At 43.2% G+C, this 26,848-nt stretch overlaps 2 protein-coding genes across 2 annotated transcripts in view; one reads left to right on the forward strand and one right to left on the reverse strand.

Annotated features, from left to right (window-relative positions):
- The window catches only part of LOC308047906 (rap1 GTPase-activating protein 1-like), a gene marked incomplete at both ends in the record, with an annotated part of 55,422 nt that extends 34,316 nt beyond the window's left edge, over nt 1-21,106 (forward strand). Inside the window, 10 exon segments of the mRNA XM_080356722.1 lie at nt 8,521-8,592; nt 8,875-8,961; nt 9,627-9,761; nt 11,308-11,413; nt 11,416-11,453; nt 12,690-12,793; nt 15,015-15,128; nt 19,881-20,007; nt 20,090-20,192; nt 21,090-21,106. Of these exon segments, the coding sequence (XP_080212848.1) occupies nt 8,521-8,592; nt 8,875-8,961; nt 9,627-9,761; nt 11,308-11,413; nt 11,416-11,453; nt 12,690-12,793; nt 15,015-15,128; nt 19,881-20,007; nt 20,090-20,192; nt 21,090-21,106 (903 nt within the window).
- The window catches only part of LOC308042471 (rap1 GTPase-activating protein 1-like), a gene marked incomplete at both ends in the record, with an annotated part of 176,513 nt that overhangs the window by 109,337 nt on the left and 40,328 nt on the right, over nt 1-26,848 (reverse strand). The window lies entirely within an intron of this gene.

Below are 26,848 nucleotides of genomic sequence, written 5' to 3' on the forward strand. Positions count from 1 at the left end.
TCGTTTTGAGACAGACACACTTTCAAATGGGGTTTTTGACACACACACTGTCCAATTGGTTTTGTGTCACACACGTTCTCTAAACTGGTTTATGACAACCTCACTTTCCAATGGCTTTTGTGACACAGACACTGTCCAGGGGAGTCTGAGGCACAAACACTATCCAATGGGGTTTGTGACACACACAGAGTCCAATGGTGTTTGTGACACACACACTGTCCAATGGTATTTCTGACACACACACTGTCCAGAGGGGTTTGTGACACACACGTTGTCCAATGGGGTTTGTGACACACACTCTCCAATGAGGTTTGAGTCCCACACCCTGTCCAATGGGGTTTGAGACACATACGCCGTGCAAAGGGGTTTGTGACACACACACAGTCCAATGTTCTGTGTCACACACTCGCTCTCCACTCGGGTCTGTGACACACACGCTTTCCATTGTGGTTTGTGACACACACACAGTCCAACGGGGTTTGTGACACACACACATTCCAACGGAGTTTGTGACTGACATGCTGTCCAATGGGAAATGTGTCACACAGACCGTCCATGGCGGTTTGTGAGACACCCAGTGTCCAAGGGGTTTTGTGACACACAAAATGTTCAAGGGGAATTCTGACACACACCCTGTCCATGGGGGTTTTTGACACACACTGAAATTTGACTGTGTATGTGTCACAAACCCAATTGGACAGCGTGTGTATCGCTAAGCGGCTAAGTGCTCGGCAAGTAAGCTACCACGAGGCATGTCGTACGGAGAAAATACCAACAGATCCTCGGTCCACACATTGTTTCTGATACATGCTTGAACGCAATACGTTCCTGCACGCTGTGGCGTGAGAAATGCAGGACTGGGCAACGTCGTGCAACACGCGGAACGTTGAAAACAAACGGCGCAGCTGTGCACTCACTCCAGCTTAAGAACGAATGGAGCCCGCACCATGCACACGCATGTGGACAGACAGTGGTTTGTAGACACAAACGCTTTCACGCACACGGTCGTCCAAGTACAGGGACATATCTGCAGGTACCCTCCAAAAGAATATTCTCGTGCAGCCACGTATGCGTGTTGCAGTACGCCAACCATCAACGGACGTGTTTACCCTCAAGCACGTCGGTACGCTTCGCTTACGTCTTTCTGCCCATAGATGGGAGTGGGCGCGCTTGTGGATGTGTGCATGTGTGTGGCCAGGCGTTTGCTTACGCATCAGTTTGTGAAAAGGTAGGTGCTTTTCTCTAGCTGCGTTCGCGTGCACGAGGTGGTGGGTGCACATACCTGGGAGCATGTGGAAAGATTTCTGCTTGGTTTTCAGTGGGGAATCGTGTGTGTTCCCGTGGACAAACAGAAGGCGTAGCAACTAGGTTCCGGCGCAGAAAACGCAAGTTTTCCCATGCACTCTCTTTCTCTCCCTATAGCGAGTCGTGTATAGAAACCGCTAAGCCTGCGATCCGCAAGTAAGCTGCCACGAAGCATGCCGTACGGAGAGAATACCAACAGATCCTCGGTCCACACATTGTTTCTGATACAGGCTTGAACGCAAATACGTTCGTGCTGCTGTGGCATGAAAGACGTCCGTCAGAATATGTGATTGCCCGCATCGGTGAAATTGCTTGGTTAATCCATTCAATCCTGATGTGCGGGGTTTTGAGAACTGGCTCTGTGGAGTCGTCTGCGGAAATGCCGCTTTCGGAACACGCACACTCGGTTGTTTACCAAAATATAGGCAGACGCCTTTTACCACGTCGTTTAGCATGCAGAGCGGTACGTCTGTTCCGAAGAGACAACGGAAACGCGTGTGCATGCATAGAAGAAAAACCCGACCAGGTGCCTTTTTGTGTGAACATGAAACAGCCGTCTATACACTCGCAGACACGCGAACGTGCATCAATGCAGTCACACAGCCACCAGCTTTTGAGCATAGGCTCTGCTGGTTTTGGCACTCTTCAGGCACACTCCTGAAAGCCGCGCACGCTGCTGTTCATACGCTAAATGGCATCTTCGGAAACATTTCTCCGGTCGATCTACAGCTCTGATTTCTTCTCGTGTTACTGAGAAATGTCAGCGCAGGGAATCCGTCTCTGTCGAGCACACGTCAATCCCTCTTCGATTTTCCCCTCTAGACTCTGCCTTGATGATTTCCCTGGTCTCTCTTCACTGGAGCAGTCATGGCTGTGCTGTGTTACACACAGGCACAGCCAAAGCACACCAAGTGTCGAGAGGCACACTCCGCTGAGCTCAACACTAGCACAGATGCACATGTGCGACGAAATCAGCTCACATGCTTGTGGAGAGAAAGACATGGACCCACACGCGTGCAGAGCGACGGATAGCTACAGCAGGCGCTAACGAGCACAGACTGACTTACACGCAGACTGTCCCCACACCAACAGGGACCGCTCTGCAAGTATCCTAGACGTTGATTATCGAATCAACCACACTGACCTGTGCCAAACTCCCAGACACTTACACGCAAGACACAATCTCTCTGACAAGCACACAAGTGTTTGCTCTCAGCTATAAATCAGGGACAATCCTGCGCAGTGCGCCCTGTTGCTCTTTCGCTTTAAGGCATGGTGTGTTTCGTTTCTCTTCTGGTGTCTCAATCTGACCCACAGTGGCAGCAGAGAATAATTTTATTTGACTGTGCGAATGTAAGTTTGTTTCACAATAATAGGGGTCAGTATTGTTTCAGTCTCTTTCTGTGGGGTAGCCTGTCCTTTTGGTAGTTCTAAAATACGGTTTGTGTTTCTCAGAAGAATGCCAAATAAAGTAGCTCCTTTGAGGATTCCTGGTTTAACTTCATAGCTTTTAGCGAGCATGTTCATCAGCAGAAACATTGTGCTGCTTCAGGCAGTGCATTTGTTTTGGGAAGATGTGATGCCCCACTATCAGTGATTTCTTAAAATCACCTTTGATAATATTGATGTACCAAGGTACTGTTACTGATATATTTTCATTTCTTTCCACTTCCTCATCTCTGTCCTGCCTTATCTATGGTGTGGTATGGATTTGCTCAGGTTTCGGGGAGGCTTGGATGTCACTAGATGTCAAACGGGCACTGAGTCAGTGTATACAAATTTCCGAGGCAAGGAGATCATGTTTCCTGTGTCTACAAAGCTGCCCTTCACAGAGGGAGATTCCCAGCAGGTATTGGAAGGGGAACTAAGGAATTCAGTTGTGTGGCTAAGAGGGGAGGGGTATTCAATGTGGGGCTAGTTAGAGGGGCGAATGCCTAATTGCATAACAGTGGGAATTATAGCTGGAGTAATGGTAAAATTAATTGATGAGGGGTTTGGTTCAACAGATGGACTGAAGATGTTAAATAGACTGGTATTTAAGGGCCCATTGTACTGTTCTACTCTTTTTCACCTGCCTTCTCACTTTATTATTTTTCTGTCTCTAGCTTCAGCGGAAGCGTCACATTGGGAATGACATCGTAGCCATCATCTTCCAGGATGAAAGCACACCTTTTGTCCCTGATATGATTGCTTCTAATTTCCTACACACTTATGTGGTAGTTCAGCTCACTCGTGACACAACTGGGGACACTTTCTACAAGGTGAACAGAGCCAATAGATTCCTCTGTACTGATTTGCTGATATTGATCCTTGAAGTGGAAACCTGTTCTTGGGCTTTTGGAAGAGGTGCGGATTCAGCCAGCTGTCATCCTAACAGCTCTGCTTGCACTTTTAGCAAACCTGATCAATATGGAATATTAATGGTATTTATTTCTTTGGATCAATTTTCAGTGAAAGGCAATAATTAGATCTATTACCAGTAGACCTAGAAATCCAGTAGCTGCCACCATCTCTCCTTGCCCTTCACACACTCTCTGTTCTCTGACCAGGAGTCTCCAGTCTGCTATGCTGTTCTCTATTCTATAGGTTCACATAGGTCCTCCCTATTTAGTGTGGCTGCTGCTATTTAGCAATCTCTGTTCATGTTTGTTGAGTATTCAGATTTCATAAATACATTTTTATCTGGATGGGGCTAGGAGGTGAGGCTGACGAAGACCAAGATTCTGGAATGCAAGTGTTTTACTGCAGGACTGCTTAGTGCCTCTACCTAGCAAACAGAAAATGAAAGAGTAATTCAATCAATTTATTAAGAATCTACACATGGAACTAGAATATACTTGTATGTTTTTCAAAGGGGCTGATGAATTTCTGAAGCTTAAAGCTTGGGAATTGAAGCAGGACAAATTCAGATTTTTTGTTGTTGTTGTTGTTTACATCAAAGAGCACAAGGAAAAATTTATGCCATTTTGGGGGATGTATTGCTTGCATCATATAAGTCAGGTAAAACTCATTCACCTAACTGAAAGCTATGTCTGCATTGCTCATGCTGCAGAGCACAGCGCTGAGAGGTTGCCCTGCCGGAGACTGCAGCTCAGATGCAGCTGGTTGGCCTAATCTATGGAATTCAAACCAGCTACATCTGCTTCAGGGGATCCCAGAACAGGATTCCCATCTGTCAGGGAAGTGCTACCTGTTTGGGCCCTCCAGTTGAAAGAAGCTCTACTAGAAAACCAATTCCCTGTCTGCAGCTTTTGCACACAGCTCTTTCACTGTAACATGACTCTGTATGGATGCCTATGTAACTTTATGCTCAACTTTCAGTCATGCTGAGAGAGAAGAAAATATACAGAAACTCAGGTTCTGTGATGTTTCTATTGTAGAAACATTTTAATCAAAGTGCTATGTCTCGTATTATGTAGAAATGTTGATTTGGTCCTTATGCCTTGGAAATCTACAAGAACACCGAGAATATAAAAATTTGGACAGGATACCCATCTCTTTTCCCACCAACAAGTGTGCTGGGAGTGGAGTAATCACCTTCTATTGTTCCTTGTGCTATGGGGAGCCTGGTATATATGATAGCTTCATATTGATCAGGGACATAGCACAAGGAACATTGATAGCTTCATGTTGATGAGGGGCATAGGGTCCTAGTTCTTGTCTTGCTTTCTGTTTTATAGGGCACAGAAATTTACTGGATTTCATTTAATGACATGAGAAAGAGCTGGGGAAGGTTACCGTTTGTCTTGTCTCTTCCTACTATTGTTTTCATCTTTCCCTGTCTGCAATGCCATTGTTTTGGTTACTGTAATAGGGTTGCCTGTATCATTTAATGAAATAGTCCCAGTCAGGACCCTAGAGCCAATGCAGGATTTTCTGTAAAGGCTTTTCAAAAGGGCGTTTAACTCATTCTGCCTTGAGAGTATTCTAGTACTTAAGAGACTGAAGGAAAATTTTTTTCCATCCATTTTCCCATTTACTTAAGCTTTAGTGCCTTGTGGTTAAATTGGAATATTAATGGCATTTATTTATTTGAATCAATTTTTGCAATGAGAAAATTAAAATCATAGAATGTCCTGAGTTGGCAGGGACCCACAGGGATCATCGAGTCCATCTCCTCCTGTTCCTGCATATGACAACCCCACAGTTCACATTGTATGCCTGACGGCACTGTCTAGTCTTTTCTTGAATATTGACAGGCTGTGACACCTCCCTCGGGAGCCTGTTCCAATGCTCCACTACCCTCTGGGTGAAGAACCTTTTCCTCATGTCCAACCTGAACCTCCTCTGGCACATCTTCCTGCTGTTCCCTTGGGTTCTGTCATTGGTCACCAGAGAGAAGAGATCAGTGCCTGCCCCTCCTTCTCCCCTTGTGAGGAAGCTGTAGAGCCTCCCCTCTGTTCTGTCCCAACAGATGGGATGAGGGATGAGTTAACTCTGAATGCGACACACGCTCTGACTCAACAGATGAGACCAGGTGTGAGTTAACTGTCGGTTAATTCTGTGCGGTTATGTGAAGTGAATGACAGACAATCACTCCAGGGGTCCAATTCAGTTATGAGTTTTACTAAAAGTATGTGTTGGAATACTAGTTACAGCAAATAGTGGCTTTGCAAAAATAGTTTATGATATCACAGAACTTATCAATACATTAACAGCAAGAGTCCTACTACGAGCCATGTATTGGCAACCATTAGTAGCTATAATATGGGACTTAGAAGAATCCAACAGCAGAGCTTAAGATAATGTTACTCTTATATGTTCAAAAGGAAGAGAGAGAGAAAAAGAGTGGTACAGAGGGAAGGAAAACTAAGGTGTAAGAGAGAGAGAAAGAGAGTAATATATCACCATTCACAGAAGGAGAGACAAAGAAATGGGGGTATAGAAAAAAGGAGAGGCGGAAAGAGCAGAGAGAAAGGAAGAAAAAAACAGATGAGGGATCCAGTCACTCTTAGGGCTCCACAGCATGGATGATGAGATGTGTGTATGCCCTCCGGTGTCCCGCAGCGAGGATGCTGGGGTTTGTAGTTTAGGAGGGCAGCATCCTCCGATGTCTAGTCTAGTTCCCGTGGTGAGGCTGGTGGGCTGAGGGTCCTCAGGGTGGTGGATTCCCTATCAGTGCTGTTTTAAGCGAGCTTTTTTTATAGCCCTCCAAGTAGAGAAGAGTCTGCGGGGGAAAGGGGTGATTGCGAAAGATCGACAAGTCTCGACAAATCCGGGGCCATGTTGAAGGGTCTGAGCTTTTCCCCTTTGTTTGCCAAGCTGTGCATATCAGAAGATGGAGCTATGTACCCTCCAGCTCATCCCCCACCTCCAGTATTGGCCAGCTGGCCTGGGCTGTGGCTTGTTAGCTTGTTGTTGATATGTAAATCGCAGTTCACCCTATACTGAATGTGTCATCTCCTGTGGCTGGATGAACTAGTTTCGCTACAATGTTTTCAGCCATGATCCTTATCAATACACAACACCCTCCTCCAGGCTGAACAAACCAAGTGACTTTAGCTGCTCCTCATATGGCTTCCCCTCCAAACCCTTCACCAACTTTGTAGCCCTCTTCTGGACACTCTCCAGTATCTTTTTTTATACCGTGGTGCCCAGAACTGCACACAGTGCTCCAAGTGAGGCCACACCAGTGCAGAGGAGAGCGGGACAATCACTTCCCTGGTCCAGCTGGCAATGCTGTGCTTGATGCAACCCAGGACATGGTTGGCCCTCTTGGCAGCCAGGACACACTGGTGGCTCATGTTCAACTTGCTGTTGACCAGAACCCTCAGATGCCTCTCCACGGAACTGCTCTCCAGTATCTTGTTCCCCAGTCTGTATGTACAGCCAGGGCTGCGGTGCCCCAGGTGCAATATCTGGCACTTGCCCTTGTTGAATTTCATGCAGTTGGTGATTGCCCATTTCTCCAATTTGCTCAGATCACTCTGCAGGGCCTCTCTGCATCTGAGAGTGTCAACAGCTCCTCCCAGTTTAGTGTCATTGGCTAACTTAGTATTCCCTCAAGTCCTGTGTCCAAGTCATTTATGAAGACATTGAACAGCACTGGCCCTAAGATGGATCCCTGAGGAACCCCACTAGTGACTGGTCACCACCTGACATAACCCCACTTACTAGAACCCTCTGAGCCCAGCCCATCAGCCAATTACTCACCCACAAGTGTTTTTCCAGCTGTATGCTGGACATCTTGTCCAGGAGGATGCTGTGAGAGACAGTATCAAAGGCTTTACTGAAATCCAAAAAGATCACATCGACAGGCTTCCCTTGGTAAACTAGGTGGGTAACCTTGTCGTAGCAAGAAATTAAGTTTGTTAAGCAGGACTGTGTTGTCATTCAGATGTTTTTCAGTAACTTCTAGAATAATCTTCTCCATAATTTTGCGAGGCACAGATATGATGCTGACATGCCTGACAAAATGCAAGGCAGGATTTTAACTGGTAGATATCTATTGGGAGGGTGTGAGAGGCCTTGTAATTAAGGGTGCTGGCCTATGATGTGAGAAATCTGAACTACCACATCAAACTTGGCAAAAAAAAGCCTGTGAAATATTCTTAATTGCTGTGTGTATCTGGTAAGATAGCTGTGTATAATTACAAGTAAATGGTGTGAAGAGCCAACTGACTATATAAAAACTTCATTACAGTAACTTTTTTGGCATTGATATGTCGGGCAGGAGCACGGTTAAAAAAAAAAAAAAAGACAAAAAACCACATGGATATCCTTATCTCTTGCTGAGAAAGTGCTTTTGTATGTGTACCATATGTGTCTCAGAGAGGTGGTGTCACTGAGATACTCCCCTCACTGTGCAGTGTAGTTCCACTGAAAATTCTCTGTCAAAAAAAAGAAAAAAAAAAGATCACTATAATCACATTGACAGAGGTTCTTCTAGTGGAGGTAAATCTTGTCGACTGAATAGAAGCTTTTTTTTTTTTTTCCAAATATACTGCTTGTTATTAAAGATTTCTAAAAACCAATTCACTTTATTGGTTTTGTTGCTTTTACTGTGTGCACATCTAGCTGACTGAATTTCTGGAAGATAAATCAGCACATTTATTCACTGAGTTCAGAAAGAGCTGGATGCATGGGATAACATATTTGAGTTCTTTTCGATATGTGAATTATTCAGGAGGGATCAGATATACCATAGCAGTCTGAAGGCTTTGATAGTCTCACTTGTGTTATGATACTTTTTTTTTCCCCCTTATATTTTTTCAGGTTTCAGTCACAGCCCGAGATGACGTCCCCTTCTTTGGACCCCTTCTGCCAAATCCAGCCATATTTAGAAAGGTTTGTTTCTCTTGTCCACTGTTAGATGGCAGGGTAATATGGTAATATGGTCCCCTTCTTTGGACCCCCTCTGCCAAATCCAGCCATATTTAGAAAGGCTTGTTTCTCTTGTCCACTGTTAGATGGCAGGGTAATATGGTACATACCCTGGAGTTCTGAGTCAGTGTTGTCAGTCTGGCTACATGACTTTGGAGGTCTAAAGAGCAGAAAGGCAGAGCTTTTCTCATGTGATATTTTTATTATTGTTTTCATTTCTAGTCTAGTCTTCATCCTGTTTTGCAGAGTGCAGAGTTTCGTGAATTCCTTTTGGCCAAGCTCATCAATGCTGAGTACAGCTGCTATCGAGCTGATAAATTTGCTAAATTAGAGGTGGGTCTATTACCTTGTTGTTTGCATTAAAAATTATAAAATTATATTACTGCCAGATTAAGAAAATACAGTATAACTTTTTACTTCTTATTTTGTGTTGCTTAAAAAAGGAAGATGAAATGTTATGATACTTGGCTATGTGATACTTCCTTTGTATTTCACAGCAGGTGTGATAGAATATGAACAGGTACCTCCTAATGTAAAGATCTAATCCTCAAGTAAGAGTGGGAATATGATGCATGCATTTTGCTGGAGGAAATTCTGTTTTAGCTGAAACTCAGTATTGTGCTGCAGGATGTGTACTGATCTCACTGATTTTGGTTCAAGGTACTAAAATTCTGTTCCAGACTCTGCTGCTTACCTGATCTAGAAAAAAATGCCCTCAATTCATGCCTCTTTTTCATCACCTGTAAAAAAAGTACCGGTGTCCTTTATGACTTGCTTTAGAAAGAGTTTAAAATGGCTAGGTACTATTGTAATATGTTCCATAAAATCTAAACCACTAAAACCACATCTAAAACCACTTCATACTGTTTAAAATAATCTTCATGATGTTTGGTTTTGTTTTTGTTTTTTTAAGACAGACGTGAGACATTGCAAAAACAGGAAAAATAATCCCTCCGCCCCCAATAATAGTTGTGTTTTCATTCCTAATGTTGACGCAGAAAAGAACTCGGAGTGCCCTCTTGGAGAGCCTTTTTGAGGAGCTGCAGCTTCGCAGCCGCAGTATGATGGGGTTGCCCATAGGGGAGGATGACAAGATAGAGAATGGCAGTGGGAGCTTCCTTGAGAATTTCAAGGTGAGCCATAGTGGATTGATTCCTTTACCCAGTTGCTCATAATTTTCTCAAGCTCATTGTGTGTCCCTCCAAGGAATATTCACCCTGCTGGTCAGCTGTGCTTAGGGTGAGACAGAAGAAGTCTTTCAATCCAGCAGCCTTTCTCTAGAGCATCTTCAACTGTCCTTTGCCATATGTCTCAAGAAAAAATTTTCCCCTTCCTGTGCGCCTTTCTACAGAGCTACAGTGTGGCTTAGGGTGGAATTCCTTATTGTCCCTAAGAAATGAAATTCTTTATGCTTCATGCTGTCGTCTAATGTTAGACGAGGTGTCACTCCATGACTTACAGAAAAAGGAATGAGTGTTTGCAAGAGGAATAGTAATACCTAGTAGCAAGCAGCTTTCAGTTCCTACAGCATATCTCTTTCACTTAATTTTCCTCATAACTGAAATATTTGCAAGAGCCACTGCAAGAGCGTTTCTAATGTATCTGTGAGTGTACCATCTAGAGAAACTATGATGCTTTACTTACTCTCTAAAAGCCAGAGATAATTTACTTTCTTTTGTTCAGTGTAGATTACACTTTGTTCTTTTTCTTTTTCTTTTTTTTTTTTTTTAATCAGGTGGCAGAACTTATTTTAAAAGTGATCAAGATGATACGAGATAGGAAAGTTTTTGTACAAACAGGAAAACTGAGTTTTGAACTGAGAATCTTATATCATTTTCCTATCTACTTTTCCTCTCCCACTTCTGTGGAAGTGCCTCACCACTTCTTTTGTGTAAGTTAGCTGTCTGGACAGAGAAATACGTTATTTCTTCAGATGACCATGGTGGGCTAGTTAGAGTTGTTAAGGGCTGTCAAACTAATCCATTTACATATAGTTATATGCGTAGCTTTGGTCAGAACTGGGATGCTTTGATGAGGTGTGTTTTTACATACAATCAGTCTATCCTGCCTTTGCTGCTAAACAGGAATTTCCTACCCATCTGGGTCTTACACTAATTATCCCAAAATGTCCTTTTCTGACTTATAGCAGATGCTGTGATTTGCATGTCATGTAGACATATGACCTTTGCAGAAGGCTGGAAAAGGCTGAGTAAACTCAAAAATAGCTTTTTCAGATGCTGCAGACTTTAGTATGGCTCCTTTCCCTTTGGAACCAACACCCAAGTTCATGCAAGACTGAACCTTACAGTCTTGAATAGGAGTTTGATTTTCTGTTTTGTAGCCTGTACTGGGTAAGAATTCTTCAGATTATGCTGTCTTATCCAATCTGCTGGGATACTGGTAGGGAATCTCTATTTTTTGCAACAGGAAAAGGGAAGTGAAAGTAGAGAATAAACTTGAGGAAGAGATCTCCACTGGCAGTGAGCTCCATGAATTGGCTAGGACCAAAAATGGGTAATATCTAAGATGCTGTCTTCTAGGAATTAGGATTTCTGTGGTTTTGGTGCTGGTTTATCACACCTTTCCACCCAAACTGTGGTACTTTTCCTACTGCTCTACTGTGTGCAGGTCTATATGTGTATCTGTGTTTGTTTGTTTCCCTGCTTCCCCACTGTTCAGCGGGTGATTAGAGGCCGCAGCCAGAGCCTGGATACCATGGGGATATCCATGAGAAAGCAGCAGCCAGCCATCCTGCCCAGCCGCCCAGCTACACCTGGCCTTGCCCTCAGAAAAGTGTCACCGAGGGCCCTAAGGCCGTTGCTGCGGTAAGGTATTTGAGTGGGCTGTAAGAAGAAACCTGGCATACCTTTGTGAGCCATCCATACATTCTTAGTTCTCTTTCCCTATTAGTTTGTCCGTTTGTCTTTCTGTGAATGTCTTTCTGTTGTACAATCCCATCTCACAAGTGGTGACAGCACGTGTTGCAATCTGTTTTGTCTGTGCCTATCTCTAGCCTCAGTTCATGTGTAAACTAGAGCTGAGATTGATGCAGACTGGGAGGAGAAAGCCAAACATGATTCTGCACCAGATATCTATCCTGGATTAGATCCTGTATGTTGCCATACCTTAAAAAAATGCATGTACTGTGGTTTGACTAGAATGGTGCTGTATTCTCATATGGCAAGAGCTGAGAATATAAAGACACTAGATCTGTTCCATTTTCTTCAATTTCACCAATCAGATTCTTTTCTGTAATATAAACAGGTGTGCAATGCTTATTCAAGGTGCGTTTTTGCTGTAAACATAATTTGTATGTTGGGAACAAATAGCAGAGTTAATAAAGTTTGGGGTGAGAAAGAGTGAATATTTCTAGTCACTATCAAAGGCTTTCTTATTTGATAAGGATACCAAACGTATGTGATCAGTGTGAGCATAACAAATCCATGACAAATGTTACCAGAAAAGGATCCATGTTTCTGATACTGGAATTATGGTCACTTTGGCCAAAGTGCATCTAGCTGATTATGGTCTTTGCACTAGTGATGTCAGTATACAGGCAAACTACAAAAACACATCTCTGAGTAAGCCAAGAAGGTTCCTTTCAGTATGGAAATTTATTGGTGACAGTTTCCTCAGTTGTATGCATTCCTTATGTCAGCACAACTAATTCACAGCGTAGTAATGATGAGTTTGCTGCCTCCTTCTCTCCTTTAACTTCTATTTTTCTCTGCCTTCCTGATTCTGCCTCTCCTTCTCTCATCACATGGGGATACCTCCCTTCCTGAGCCTCTTTCTCTGTATAGTGGCTGTGTATCTTGTTCTGACTTTGTTTCTGTATCTTTCAGTCTCTTTCTTGTACCACCTTTGTAAGCCCTAGATTATGTTTCTCACTGACAGAAAGTACTCCTTGCACCAGTGGAGCTGAGCTGTTCTATTGTATTGCAAAGCAAAGGAGAGGATCTGGATCCACATTGCAAACTCTCTTCCATGCTTTCAGTTCTCCACAGTGTTTCCCGTCATGTTTCCCGCTCTCTTTTCTGTCACACTTTCCTTTTTTCTAGTCTTTTGCCTTGCCTGGTAGGAGCCCCTCACGTACTCGAGCTAGCTGGTTCCATGGGCGACGGAGTAGTGCCATTGGCATTGAGAACATACGGGAGGAAAAGAGGTATGAGCCGTGGGAAGATGAGACAAAGACAGAAAAAAAAAAAAAACATAGAAGGAGATGAGAAAGGGGAGATAGAAAGGCATGTATAAGGACAGAAAGGTAATTGACAGGAATGAGTATGGAAATGGAAATGGTTGGAATGGGAAGAAAAGCCTCATTATGAGTTAATGGAGAAATGGACAATTGACAGAAACAAACAAAACAAAAAGGGCTCTTTGTAAAGGAGAATAATCAATATGAGTGGAAGAAGGGAGGAAATGGGTGGAGGAACATAGTAATGTCACTCTTAAATATTGTGCAATATGTTCCAGGACTCCTGGTTCTCCTGTTCTGTATTCATCACTTTCAGATAACAATCAGATTAAAGGCTTCTATTTGGCAAGGGAGAATTGGGTGCTTGGTTGTTTGTTTGGTTTTGTGTCAAAAAGTTCAAATAGACAAAACTTCTGATACCTTGAAAAAAAAGGATTTTTTAAAAAAAGCTTTAAGTCAAAACAAATTAGATGGTGTGAGAAATACTTAAAGGGTAACATACAGGTTCAAGGAGTGATTTGGCATATTTGACAGAATTTTAACCATTCAAAAGTTGTCTGTTGGTCACAAGAGATTTAGTTAAATCAAATTTGTCTCAGTTCTTGCTGAGGCTCCTTTTCAAGATTATACAGAGTTTCAGAAGTCACATGAGTGCTCTGCATCTAATATACATTTTTTCCAGGTGCAAGAATTCCAGGGGACAGCTTACAGACTCAGCGTAAAAGGGGGAAAAAAGCTATCTTTAATGTGGAAAATAGTGATTTCACAACAGGAAGAATTACTACATTTTCCCTTCTAGGTATTCCCTTGGACCTTTCTTTAATGAGATGCCTAGGACCTAATCTGAATAATAATAGTATAGAATACAGTATAGAATCTTCTTTGAGAAAAATTAAATCTGAGACAACTTCCATGTAACAGTCTAAGCCAACACAGTAGCCATAGCTCCTCACTACTTTGAATAGTTTTGTACCTTATGCAGCTGCACCTGCCAACCCATTACATTGTGTACAACATTATTCACTATCCCCTTAAAAGATCTGTAAAAGTTTTCTACAATAAGGAAAATCCCTAGATTTCTTTTCTTTCTGTTTTGTTTTTGTTTGGTTGGTTTTTGTTTTGGTTTGGTTTTTCCCCTGGCCTTTGCTAGGAGGGAATTGGTAAGTTATTTGGTTTATTTAGCTTTCCTTTTGTTTATTTGTAATCGTATTATAGATATGAGGAACAGTGAGCCTTATCTTGTGTTTTGTGAAAAACTATTTGGTTGATTCTTGAAGGTGCAGTTTAACCAGCAACTGGTCTGTTCTAATGGTTCAATGCCACTGAAAAGCAGTCCCACTAACTCTTTCAACTACCCAATCTTGTCCTATTCCTTGTGATGGCTCAGATGTTCAGTGAACTCTTCATGGAACTGATTCAGCCCATTAATCTAACAGAAAAAGTATCAACTTTCACTGGATTGTCTGCCAGGTTCTGCCATGAACTGGTTCATGGATGAGTCTGATGGGTACCTGGGCTGATGGGAAGTACACTCAGCAAGAATGGGGGAGACTGGAGCAGTCTCTCTGGCAGAAGAGAGATTAACACACTGTGTGTGACTTCACCCTGAAGCTGTAGTTTAATGGTATGCAGGCTCTGACAGCAGAGCTGACCCAGGAGGAACTTTGTGAGCTCCATCACTGAAGCCACAAAACTCACCCAAAAAAACCCTGAGTTTTCCAATCCTTAATTAAACATGCCCCACTTTTCAGTTACTTACACAGATAGCTTGCTTCAGAAGTATCTTGACAAGTACTAGTAGCAACAAAACTATTGTAACCCTCCTGAAACAGAAATTTGCTGGATCCTTTTTCTTTGTGCAATAAATACATTAACTCTCTAATCAATCCTAAAACTTTCTAAGACCAATGAAATGGGGAGGGTAGAAGAAAAAGAGGAAGAATTAAAAGAGAGTACAGAAATTAATTTTAACTTTTATATCAATTCAAAAGGAGCTTAAAGCTGGCCATTTCTAATATATTGCCCTCAACAGGTCACATGTGAGGAACCTACTCTTCTCAACACAACTGTACTTTCACGTGTATATGAAAGATCCAGCTTTGTAATTGTGGCTGGTAAGAAAGTGTTAGAATAGATAGTAGTTAACTCTGACCATGGGGTACAGCTGGTTTCTATTTTTTCCCAACAGAGGCACTGCAGAGAGGATACGGAAGTTGCTGGACAGTCCAGGAACTTTCTTTGACCTGAAGTCTGATGGATCCTCCAGTCCCAGTTCTCCAGAATTCCCCAGGAGGATAAGCAAGTGAGTTGAAAATAATTTTAGTATTTGAAATACACTCAGTGTGTCTGGTATCAACTTAAGCATGGTGCATGTCTTGCTCTCTTGGAGGATTTACTAAGATTGCCCACACCAGGCATTGCAGTATCTTAAAAGTTGTATGTCTGGCCATGGAACAGTAATTCAAGCATGCAAGTAAGTAAGTCAGCTTTCTTAAACAGCCAGTGAATAAAGATTGAACCATTTAAAGGTGATTTGGCTGTATCTTTACTGTAATGTTAGTTTGCATCCAACAGGATACACAAAGCCCTAGCAGTTCAGTTGTCCATGCTTACTCATGTATTTTTTTCCTCTGTAGTTTGCTCTGGGTTGATTTTGGAGCTTCATGGAGAAGCTTGGACAAGGGTTTGTTGGAATGTTGAGTTGTGTTCAAGTTCTGCCCCTTCAAGCAGGATTCACGCTGCTGCTCCAAACCAGTCTGAACTACTAGTCTGTTTTCAGTCCCCCCAAAGTGTTACAGTGGGGTTTCATGTGTTGCACCTAAGTTTCATCGCTAAAGTACGCCATACCATACCTAGTGTACTCCTGCAAAATACTTCACGTGGTAGTCTGCAAAATAGTTCTTCAGTTTCTGATGGTCAAAAACTATATAAAAATGTACTTTCCTGGTAGTGCATCTTTGCTGTTGCTAAGCTGCATTATGCTGGGATGTGATCCTATCTAGGATACTTCAGGACTTAATGGAAACTATGCATTTACATTTACAAGATTCCAGAGCAGCCTGTCTCTAAATCCAGGACTGCAGCTGACTTTCTGGAACAGCTTGCCACACCTGATTTTTTTCATGAGAACTTGGATGAGACCTGTGGCAAAAAGGGCACTGAGTACTTTGTAGTAAGGCATGTCCCTTTCTCAGGACTGGGGCTGCTCTAGGAAACTTTCGGGAAATGCTCTAGAGCCAGGCCTCTGTGTTGCTCCAGGTGCCAAGTCTGATAAGGAAGGGCCTTCCTTCCAGATAGATCCAAAGCTCCACAAGAATTGCAGGCTGGTGACTATCTGCAGTAGTTCAGCTGTGCGACTACCCAAAATGTTGTCACAGCCAAGGTGCAGAGTTCTGGTAAATATGTTTTTGTGATACTAGTTTTTGGTTTAGGTGGGTGTCCAAAATTTTGGTGGAGGATGAGAGCACAGCTAGGAGATATAGACCATTTAAGATGCTAGCTCTGGCAGCAAAGGATAAGAGAGAATGCAGGACATGGAATCACTGATTGGTCAGCAACTCCTTCCAGCCTTACCACATTATTCTACCTCCCCATCCTCATACTGCCTGGGACCTTGTTAATGAATTAGAGGTTCACACGTGAAGGACTCTTGCTCTGATTAGGCAGATGAAGTAACCTTGCATAATCAGCAAGAATTCTGCCTAGTAAGAAAACATCTCATAATTTGGTTAGTCCTGGTTAGCATACTGTAGAATGTGTGCATGTCCTGGAAGAAAATGATGAAGCTTCCTTGACATCTGTTCCTGATTTCTACATTTGATTGCGGGCTTCATCCGCTTCCCAGCCCCCAGTGTCTATTCATCAGCTGAGGTGAACCAGATGCAATGGCTGTTTCAAATTGATATGACATGCTTTCAGAGAGCAAACATACCATGGGATTTCACTGACAATACTTGCATGAATATTGTTTATGCACATGAGGCATGACCTGTACGATTTGGCAGTCTATTTCTGTCACCAGGATTCTCTCTGAGCATCTTTTTCCAGTCCTGGATCCAAAACCACTTGTACAATCACCAGAAGAAGTCTTTTCACAGTTGTGGTAGTTTAGCTCTTTCCTGGACAGTTTGTTTACAAGGTGGGATGTAATATGGAGTTTAGTACAACTGGTGATTAGCCAGAGTTAGAGTTGTAATTTCAGAGTTAGGGACCAGCCCATGTACAAGTCATAGCTTCTGCATCATAGCTGGGACAGGGAATCAAGGACATGGAATTCCACCACATAGAGCGCACTATTTTCACCAAAACAGTATTAGCACATTATTGCAGTAACAGTCTAGGAGTTTAATTCTAACAGGCTATCTCAAAGATAGTTCTACTGAAATAGTATTGTTCATTAATTGTGAAGCCACAAATCAGGATTGTGATATAGGCATATTTCTAATGCAAAAAGAGTTCCAGCTGGTTCTAGAGCAATTTCTGCAGCCCATATTAAAAATGTCATCCCTGGCAGTATGTCAATCAATCCGCTCCTGGTTCTCCCCAGGGAGTAGTGTCACAGGAAATTTCTCTGTCACAAAAATGTTCAGCATGTTGCTGCTGGTCTTAAATAATAATTACAGATTCTAGACCGAATCAAACCCTTAGTCCATGTTGTGCTAAAACCAAGCTGGAAATAATGTAAAGGGAACACAGATTAATTCTTTTACAGTAGCGCTCTCTTTCCTCACATGCTGGTTGCCAACACACCATTCTGCAGTGATTAGCTTGCAGTCCATGAAACTGCATTGTTCAGTTGGGCTTCTCTACCACGTGCAGGGACAATTACCCTTAGTTTTTCTGCTTTACTGTCCAGGTAGGCTTCCAAATAATCCTTCTTCCCATGGGACAGACTTAAAAGAATGAACCCCGCCTAAGTAACCACATAGCAAACCTCCTCAGGATCAGATGGCTTTCTGGGTTGCATCTGAAAAATCAAGCACTGTACTGTGTACACCCAAATCCTAGGAAAAGTTTTTTTGTGTTTTCCATCCTTAGACTCATCTGAGTAGGGACATCAAGCCAATCAAGCGCGGACCAGATGCTTCTCTGTCATTGGTTACCTACTGAAGATACTGGCAAGACTTTTGGGGTGAAATGAGAGCCTTGGCTAAGAGGAGCATGAACTTACTTAGAGGACCTCAAGGACTGTGGAGAGACCAAGTGGCACCATGTAATGCTCCACTGGCAGTTCCAGGAGCAGGAGTCCTGGGAAAGGGACGTGTCCAGATGACTTCTATTGGAGCATTTTGGCTCTAGCCCATTCCCATTGCCCAGTTAGCAGCCATTGAAACAGCCTCTACTAGTGATGAGGGAAAGAGGCTGCTGCTGAGTGCCTCTCCTTCTCTTCCCCTCCCCTCTTCTCAGATGAGCCAGAAGAGAACAGCTTGGCCTGCAGAAGGCAAGAGCAGACAAACATCTTTCCACCTCTGTCTCTACTGTCTTTGGATGACATAGGTCAGTAGGTGAGGATGGAGAAACCTGCTGAGGAAGGATGCTGAGAAGGAGATACTTTGTAAAAATCTGGGCTCTAACTCACTTAAATTCATGTTATTGATTTGCTCTGCCAATAGAGAAGCGTATTGGTCTTCATTTCCTCCAAAATATATTTCCTAACCTCCTGAGGAAATACCTTTGGCCTATATTGGCCCTGTCTTTACTGTTCTCCCTGTTGCATGCTGGCATGTGATATGCCTGGGACTTTAGGTTTCATTACTGCTTGTAGGTCAAGACTGGCCACATTTTGCAGTGTTTCTGAAGGAATAAACATATTTAGTATCTTAAAGGTGTCTTATCTTTCTTGCCTCTCCTAGCTTTTTTGGGTTTCTTAACATTTTTAAGCACTCATCTCTCTCTTATTGGCTGATCTCTTCTGCAGGCAGTGAGTATTTCACCATAAATGTTAGGTTTACATGCACAGTGCACCTTCCACCATGTGAGCTTATCAGCCTCATGAACTGCTCTTTCTCCTAGATGACTGTAAGCAGTGGATCCCAAATTCTGAGCTGGGAGAAGCTGACCTAAAGGGTCCTTTTTGACAGATATGAAACATGGTATATATCATGGCTATCTCAGTGACCATGACATTTGAGAGAGTGGTAGTCAAGTGATCCAATAGATTTTGCTTTGAATGTTCCTATTGTAATGGCCCTGTGGGAGCTAAAAGTCTAGTGGGATGGACCTACAGGAGCCTGGCTACTGGCAGCTGTGCACATACAAAATCACCAGGAAGGGCATCCTCACCTAGGTATGTTCCTATCTGTAAGCAGGAGGACCTTTCTGACATGTCTGTGCAAGAGCTTGACACTCAATCCTAATGGCTTGGCACTGAGACATCCTAAAATAATGCAGATCTCAGTAATTTGTTTGTGCCTTCCCATTGCTTCCTTGAATTTTCTTAGTTAATAATTCTATAATACTGGTTAATGTCTCTAAGTTTTCCTTACTCCTCCTGTTAAAACTGTCTGGAAACATAGCAGTAACAATTCATAAGCTCTACGACATGAAAAGTGTGCTTTTATAGCTTCCTTGTACTGTCTGGAATTTCACCAGACCAAACACAATAGGCTGAGAGTGGATGTGGGTGGCCGAGGCTGGGTAGTGCCTTGCCTTTATACTCAGTTTAACACCTCAACATGTTGTATTTAGGCTTCTAAAATCTCTAATCTCCAAAGTGAAGGCATCTGTTGATTTTAATGAATGTCTAGAGGTTAACAGTGCTTAAATGCAGGTGGTTTGACTCACTCTGCTTGAAGACACTTAGGTCTGTGACTTAAAAATTCAGTCTTGTCCTTTGATTATAGTTATCCAGCATGGAAACAAGAAGTGGTGTTTCTACTAAATGAAGTAGCAACTAGAAATTAAGGAATGCAAGCCAGTTCACCAGAATTGGAAAAACTAGCTGTGGATGAATAATTTCCTGTTGCTGACTACTATATGGTAAAATTATGTCACAAAAAGTGCAAGCCTATGTGTAACAATAAGCCTGATAATGTTGAATGCTTACATTTCACAGAATGCTCAGGAGTCAGACTTCAGGATACTGCGTGATGCAGCCATTCTCACGTTCTTCATCCAGTGTAAGCAGTTGCTGTAGTAGTTTGAGGGAAAATGAAACATCTGAGGAAGAGGAGAATGACAGGGTGGGTGTATGAACTCTAACAGGCTACCCTCCCTGATTTTACCAAGTACTTTATTAAAACACGTCTTCTTTGCCCTCTCCAGGAGCTGAGGTGCTCTCTTAAGGGCCTTCCAAAACAGGATTCAAAGGTTCAGACTATGTGGCTGGATGACAGTGACTGCACACCCAGTACTTCCAGTTCACCAGGTAAAAAAGAAAGAAAGAAAAACAGAAAAAATCCTCTGGTTATGCTTCTAGAAACATATGTGATGTTGAGCTACAATCATTTTGGAAAATCTTTCGTATGCCATCCTTGAGATTTGGGAAAGCATAGGTAGATAATAGGCTGAGAGAAATGGGAGAGAAGCCAGCATGCAAATCCTAATGGGGAATGGAGAATGGGAAGTGTGTTCCAGTAGCATGAATAAATATTGCTGTACACACTGCAGAAGGAGCTACAGTAGATTGCAAAGAATGAGTGTGTTCCTGTGTGAGTGTGTTCATGTGTTTCTGTGGAGAACAAGCAAGAACAGAACAAGCAAGGGCTCAGTTAGCTTTAATTTTCTTAGGACAGTCTCAAGATGATATTCGAAAGAAATTACAGAAACTGGAGGGGGCACAATTACGAGATCTGGATGTTATGTTAGAAACAGCCTGGAAAGTTAATAATAAGAGAGAAAAGGAACAGTCAAGGCATTATCAGCAAGACCTGTTGTCCAAGGACAAGGTGGGGGAGTAGGAACAGGAGTCCGTGGTAGATGAATTAGAAACGGTCAAGGGCGTGGTTTTCGGAATGTTCAGGGAATTCCTTTGGGACCTGTTGTAAAGCTTGGTTCAAATCAATGTGCTTATTGTAAGCAGCAAGGACACTGGAAAAACGAATGCCCAAACTGTCCCGGTTCCATGAGTTGGGTACCAAATGCAGTAGGAAATGCAGTACAAACTATGGTGCTGGGGGAGTATAGTAATGACAGCTGACTATATGAAAGCACAAAAATGGATGCCCAGAATAAGGAGCCCTTAGTGACGGTACAAGTGGGAGACCAGGATGTGAGATTTTTTGTGGACACAGGGGCTACCTATTCTGTGCTAAATTCCTTACAGGGAACAGTAGGTCATAAAACGACAACGATTGTTGGTGCCACAGGGAAGGAAGAAGTACGGCCATTCCTACAACCCTTAGATTTGTGTTTTGGAGGAAAGGAATTAACCCACAAGTTCTTATATGTTCCAGACTGTCCAGTTTCCCTTTTAGGACGGGATTTATTGACCACATTGGATGCCGTAATAACATTTGAGGATGGAAACCTGGTAATGAAAATTCCAGAATCTAAGGTAGGACAAATTCTGTTATTAAAAGAAAACCTGGTAGTGAAAATACCACAAGCAGTGGAGGAGGCTGTGATGGACTGACATACCTGGGAAATCAAAACCAGCCCAGCCTGTAAAAGTGGAACTGAAGGAAGATGCCAAGCCAGTACAGTTGAGGCAGTACCCACTGAAACTAGAAGCTAGGTTAGGCATAGTACCTCTAATTGAAAAATTCTTGAAATACGGTATTCTAGAGGAATGTGAATCAGAATATAATACTCCAATTTTTCCAGTAAAGAAACCTGATGGTAGTTATCAATTAGTCCAAGATTTGCGGGCTGTAAACCAGATCACTAAGGACATTTATCCGGTAGTTGCAAATCCATATACCTTGTTAACATCTGTGAAAGAGAAATATAAATGGTTTACTGTACTTGATTTAAAAGATGCCTTCTTCTGCATACCCCTTGACCATGAAAGCAAAAATTCCCATTGCCTTTGAATGGGAAAATCCACACAATGGGAGGAAAACTCAATTAACCTGGACACGCCTTCCACAAGGGTTCAAGAATTGCCCAACCATCTTTGGAAATCAACTAGCCAAGGAACTCGAGGAATGGACTACAAAAGGTCATATCATGATCCCTCGACAATGGTATTTGTTGCTACAATATGTAGATGATATTCTGATTGCGACTATGGGAAAAAGGATAGAAGTGTTTGTATCCCATATGGTGACAACAGTATTGGAACAAAAGGGGGGCCATTGGCTTTCCTCAAGCAGAATGATGAAATACCAGGTAATTCTGACAGAACAAGATGATGTTGTTCTAAAAATTACTAACCTAATGAATCCTGCGGAGTTTTTGGGTGCAGGTACTGAAGAAGGAGATCTGGAACATGATTGTGTGGAAGTCATCGAATACACCCATGCAAGTCGTCCTGATTTGAGAGACACCCCGCTGGCAGAAACTGACTGGGAACTCTTTACTGATGGCAGTAGCTTTGTGGAAAGTGGAGTACGGTATGCAGGATATGCGATCACTACTGTCAAGACAGTAATTGAGGCCAAACCCTTACCACCAAACACCTCAGCACAAAAAGCGGAATTAATCGCCTTGACTAGGGCATTGGAACTCAGTGAGAACAAGAAAGGTAACATATGGACTGACTCAAAATATGCTTTCGGAGTTGTTCATGTGCATGGAGCCTTTGGAAAGAGTGGGGACTGCTCTCTTCACAAGGAACAAACATTAAATACCAGAAGGAAATACTGAACTTGATTAATGCCATTCAGAAACCATCACAAGTTGCTATAATGCACTGTAAAGCTCATCAAAGTGGAACATTGAAAATTATTGGGGGAAATCAGCTTGCTGATCAAACAGCTCGGTCGGTGGCACGGCAAGTGAGAACAATGGTGGGTCTTGTCTCCCAGAAGGTAAGAGCAATTGATTTATTACCTTCAGAGCCACCTAAATATTCCATAGAAGATGAAAAACTTGTAAGTCTAGTAAGAGCCAGCAAGAATAATTCTGGGTGGTATGTAACCACCAATGGACAAGTTGTGGTGCCAAGCACTATTATGAGAGGAATACTTCAGACAGAACACCAGGAGTGTCACTGGGGTGCAGAAGCATTGGTAACTTATCTAAGGAAACAAATTATCTCGGTCCAGATGTTAACAATGGCAAAGTCTATTACAGCTAAGTGTGAAATTTGCTTGAAAAATAATCCTCTAGTAAAAAGAAAAATAGAAATGGGGAAAATTAAGACAGGCATGCAACCCGGGGATTATTGGCAAATAGATTACACGGAACTCCCCAGAACTCGTGGATGTAGATATCTACTCGTTGTGGTGTATACCTTTTCTGGATGGCCAGAAGCCTTCCCTTGTCACACCAACCAAGCAAAAGAAACTGTGAAATGGTTATTAAAAGAAATAATCCCTAGATTTGGGGTACCAATAGGAATATCATCCGATAGGGGGCCCCATTTTGTGGCACAACTGATAAAGGAGGTTAGCAGATGTTTAGGGATTCATTGGCATCTGCATACTCCCGGGAGGTTTTCTCGGTAAGGACCAGCTGATTGTTTCCAGGGTTTAAGGTGTTTAGGTGCAGAGGGTTCTGTTTCCGAAGGTGCAAGACACGGCACATCCAATTCTAAAGCGTTACTGCTACTGTTTTCTATAGCCATACACGTGCCCTCCGGTGGCCACTGTACTTCACTAGGCAGGTCATATTCAGGCCACCGGCGAGTACAATATTCAGTTAATTTCTTTTTACTCATTGATTGTCCGAATCCACCCTCCTTCCAATGTTTCAACAGGCAATCTAATGGTGACATCTTTGTATTGCACGTATCAACACAGAAGGATATAGATAACTAACACAGAAAGATAACACAGGTAACTTTACCAGAACAACAGTAAACACGGATCAAATCACCAGTTTCAACAGTAAATACAGATTAAATCACCAGAACTACAGACCAGGTGCTGAGCAGCACTAATAACCAGACCAGGTGCACACAAATTACCAGACCAGACCAGATACCGAGCCCGCAGAGGTTTCCCTCTGTCTGACGGACGGCTGCCTAGGCAATACCCCGGGAGCTCCCTGCCCAATCGAGCGTGGCTTTCGCTGCGTCTGACTGGCAGGCTACCAGATGCCTGACCAGCAGGCTACCAGACCAAAACCAGACCAGGTGGGTAGCCAATAATCCAGATAAAGCACCTTCTTACCAGTCAGAGGTCCGTCATGAGCAGCAGAGGGTCAGTCGCATCCGATGCACTCCCCAAGAATACCTCGGTGCTAGCCGGAGCAGGATCGAGACGTGACCCACCTCAGCAGCCCACGAGGTCCCACCTGGGTCGCCAAAATGTTAGCAATAAGGACACATAACCACAGGCGTAGTTATATGCGGTGCTTTATTTCAGCGCTGAGAAACCAGGGGTTCACACCCAAAGCTGGCTTCCCTGCTCAGTTTAAGTTACACAGTATTTATACAGTCCATTCACATACATATTCGTATATTCATTAAGATACGTAACGGTTACTCAACATTGATTGCAACATCGATTGCAACATCTTGGAACTATTTTGATCATGTGCATTGTCCTCTGGTGGTCTTTCAGGGGGTCTTCAGGATGAAGTAAGTAGTCTTCATCACTTCTGTCCCTTTCACCTTTGGGTACTGCACAGGCGAGCTACTTCTATAGCTAGATAACTGCTGACTTGCTCAGCCTCCGGAGATACTGCATGTACTTCTCCTCACTCTATGCGTATTTAGGCTAAGATAAAGCTAGGTTGTTAAGATAAGAGTATACTCGAACACGATATGCTTGAACATCCTTTCAGGGACAGTTTACAAAACTGATTCATCATTTCAGGAACGTTTTGTAAAACTGGTTCTGTTACTAACACACACATAGGATTCCTCACCGAAAAACACGCAGAAGCCTTTCCACAAGCATCTAGGTATATGCGCCCATACGTGCACGCATACGCAGCTAGAGAAAAGCACCTACCTTTTCATGCACACTTCTGCAAGCACGCCCTCTCACTTCTACTTACAGGAGGACGTACGAGAAACGCACTTTCATGCTGGAGGGTTAACACGTCTGTTTAAGATGGAGACACTGCACACACGTACACATGGCTTCACATTTGGAGGGTAGCCCCAGATATGCTCCTGTTTTGGGATCAAACTGTGTGTGAATGAAGTTGTGCTTATAAATACTCGTCTGTCCACGTGCGTGTGCCTGGTTGTGGGTTCCATTCATGTTTGAGCTTAAATGAGTGTACAGCTGTGGTGTTTGTTGGAACGCTTCTGCATCTCTCCAGTTGTACAGTCCTGCATTTCTCATGTGGACAGACGCAAGGGAGCTCTGCTAGGAAAGAATCAGCGACAGACATAGGCAGAACTGAACGCTGAGCCATGGTACTTCTCATCCATGGCAAATGCTTCACAGTCACCTGAGGAAAGACACTTAGCAATCAACCTACAGGAGAAACGGAACAGAACATGTCATAACAAGAAAGTGCAACAGAGCATCTCTTCACAAGCTTGTCCCTGATCTATAGCTGAAGGCAAACACTTGTGTGCTTGTGTGAGAGGCAGTGTCTTTCCTGTCATCGTCTGGTAGTTTTGCACAGTCACAGGTGCTGGCACGACTGTCAACGTCTAGGATACCTGCAGACTTGACCCAGTGCTTGTGGAGACAGTGTCCCTGAAAGTCTCTGTGTGCCTTAGCGCCTGCTGAATCCAGCCATTTCTCAACCCGCATGTGAGTCCCTCTTTCTCTCCACACACATGGGTGTTTATTTCGTCTCCTGTGTGCATCTGCACTGGTGTTGTGCTCCAGTGAATGTGTCTGCTGACACTTTGTGTGTGTTGGTTGTGCCTGTGTGCAACAGAACAATCATGACACCTCAAGTGAACAGAGAAAACGGGAATCATCTAGGTAGAGGAGACAAAGGCAGAACAAGGCAGGATTGAAATGTGTTTATGTAGACGCTTTCCCTGTGCTGACTTTTCACAGTTATACCAGAAAAAAATCCGAGAGGTAGCCCTACCCGAGAAACGCTTCCAAAGAGGTCATTTAGCGAAAGAACAGCAGAGCCTGTGCGATATGACTGCACGTGTAGCCATTCGTGTATCAAACGTCTGCATAGAAATTTGTCAGTCTGCACAGACATAGACGTGCTTGTACTTTTATACACGACGGTAGTGGTGCATAATTTTGAACGGAGTCCCATGTTTGTACACGCTTGTGAGACGGTCCGATGGGGTGTACAGGCTCGTGCGTTTATTTGGAGTCTTATTTATACAAGAGCTGAAGCATGTGCACAACTGTGAGTGTTTGGGGAAGAGTTTCTGCATATATGGAGCTGACCTCTCCCCTGCTTGCGTGTGGACACAGAAGCGATAGGAATGGAAGCTGCTGAAGCAATATAAACTGTGGACAAGGTACAAAGGACTTACCCATCCTCAAGCAATGCCATGATACCTGCTCTCTAACCACCTGCAGAACGAAGGGATATTTTTCAAATTTTAGATCCTCCAGCACGAGGACGTGCGGATAGAAGATTAAGTTGTATAGAAGCAGGGTTCTTAGCTTATATTTGACTAGAAATTAATAGATCTACTGGATGTAAGGAACTAATAATTTTCTTCGTGTAAGTGCGTACCAGTTGCGCTTCAGAGGAGAACTGCCAGCGTGGAGAGGTAGATCGTCAGACAGATAAAAAGACCCTCAGAATCTCCGCCGAAACAGACTGCATGTCCTGCAATTGACGCTAGATAACATCAGTAGCCTGCTTTTAGGCCATTCTTTCTCCTGTAGACGCTTGGTATGTGAAAAATTGCCCCAAATTGTTATGAATATGCAAGAATTGGAGCCTACTGCTTTCCTTTTTCTTTTCCGCATGCACACATAGGCTTCCTCACCGAAACGCAGGCAGAAAGAAGCCTTTCCACAAACACACAGATGTGTGCAAAAGCTACCGCCTGCGTGCTCACGCAGCTACGGAAAAGCACCTACCTGT

Source organism: Nesoenas mayeri, assembly GCF_963082525.1.
Source record: "Nesoenas mayeri genome assembly, chromosome: 1".
NCBI lineage: Eukaryota > Metazoa > Chordata > Aves > Columbiformes > Columbidae > Nesoenas > Nesoenas mayeri.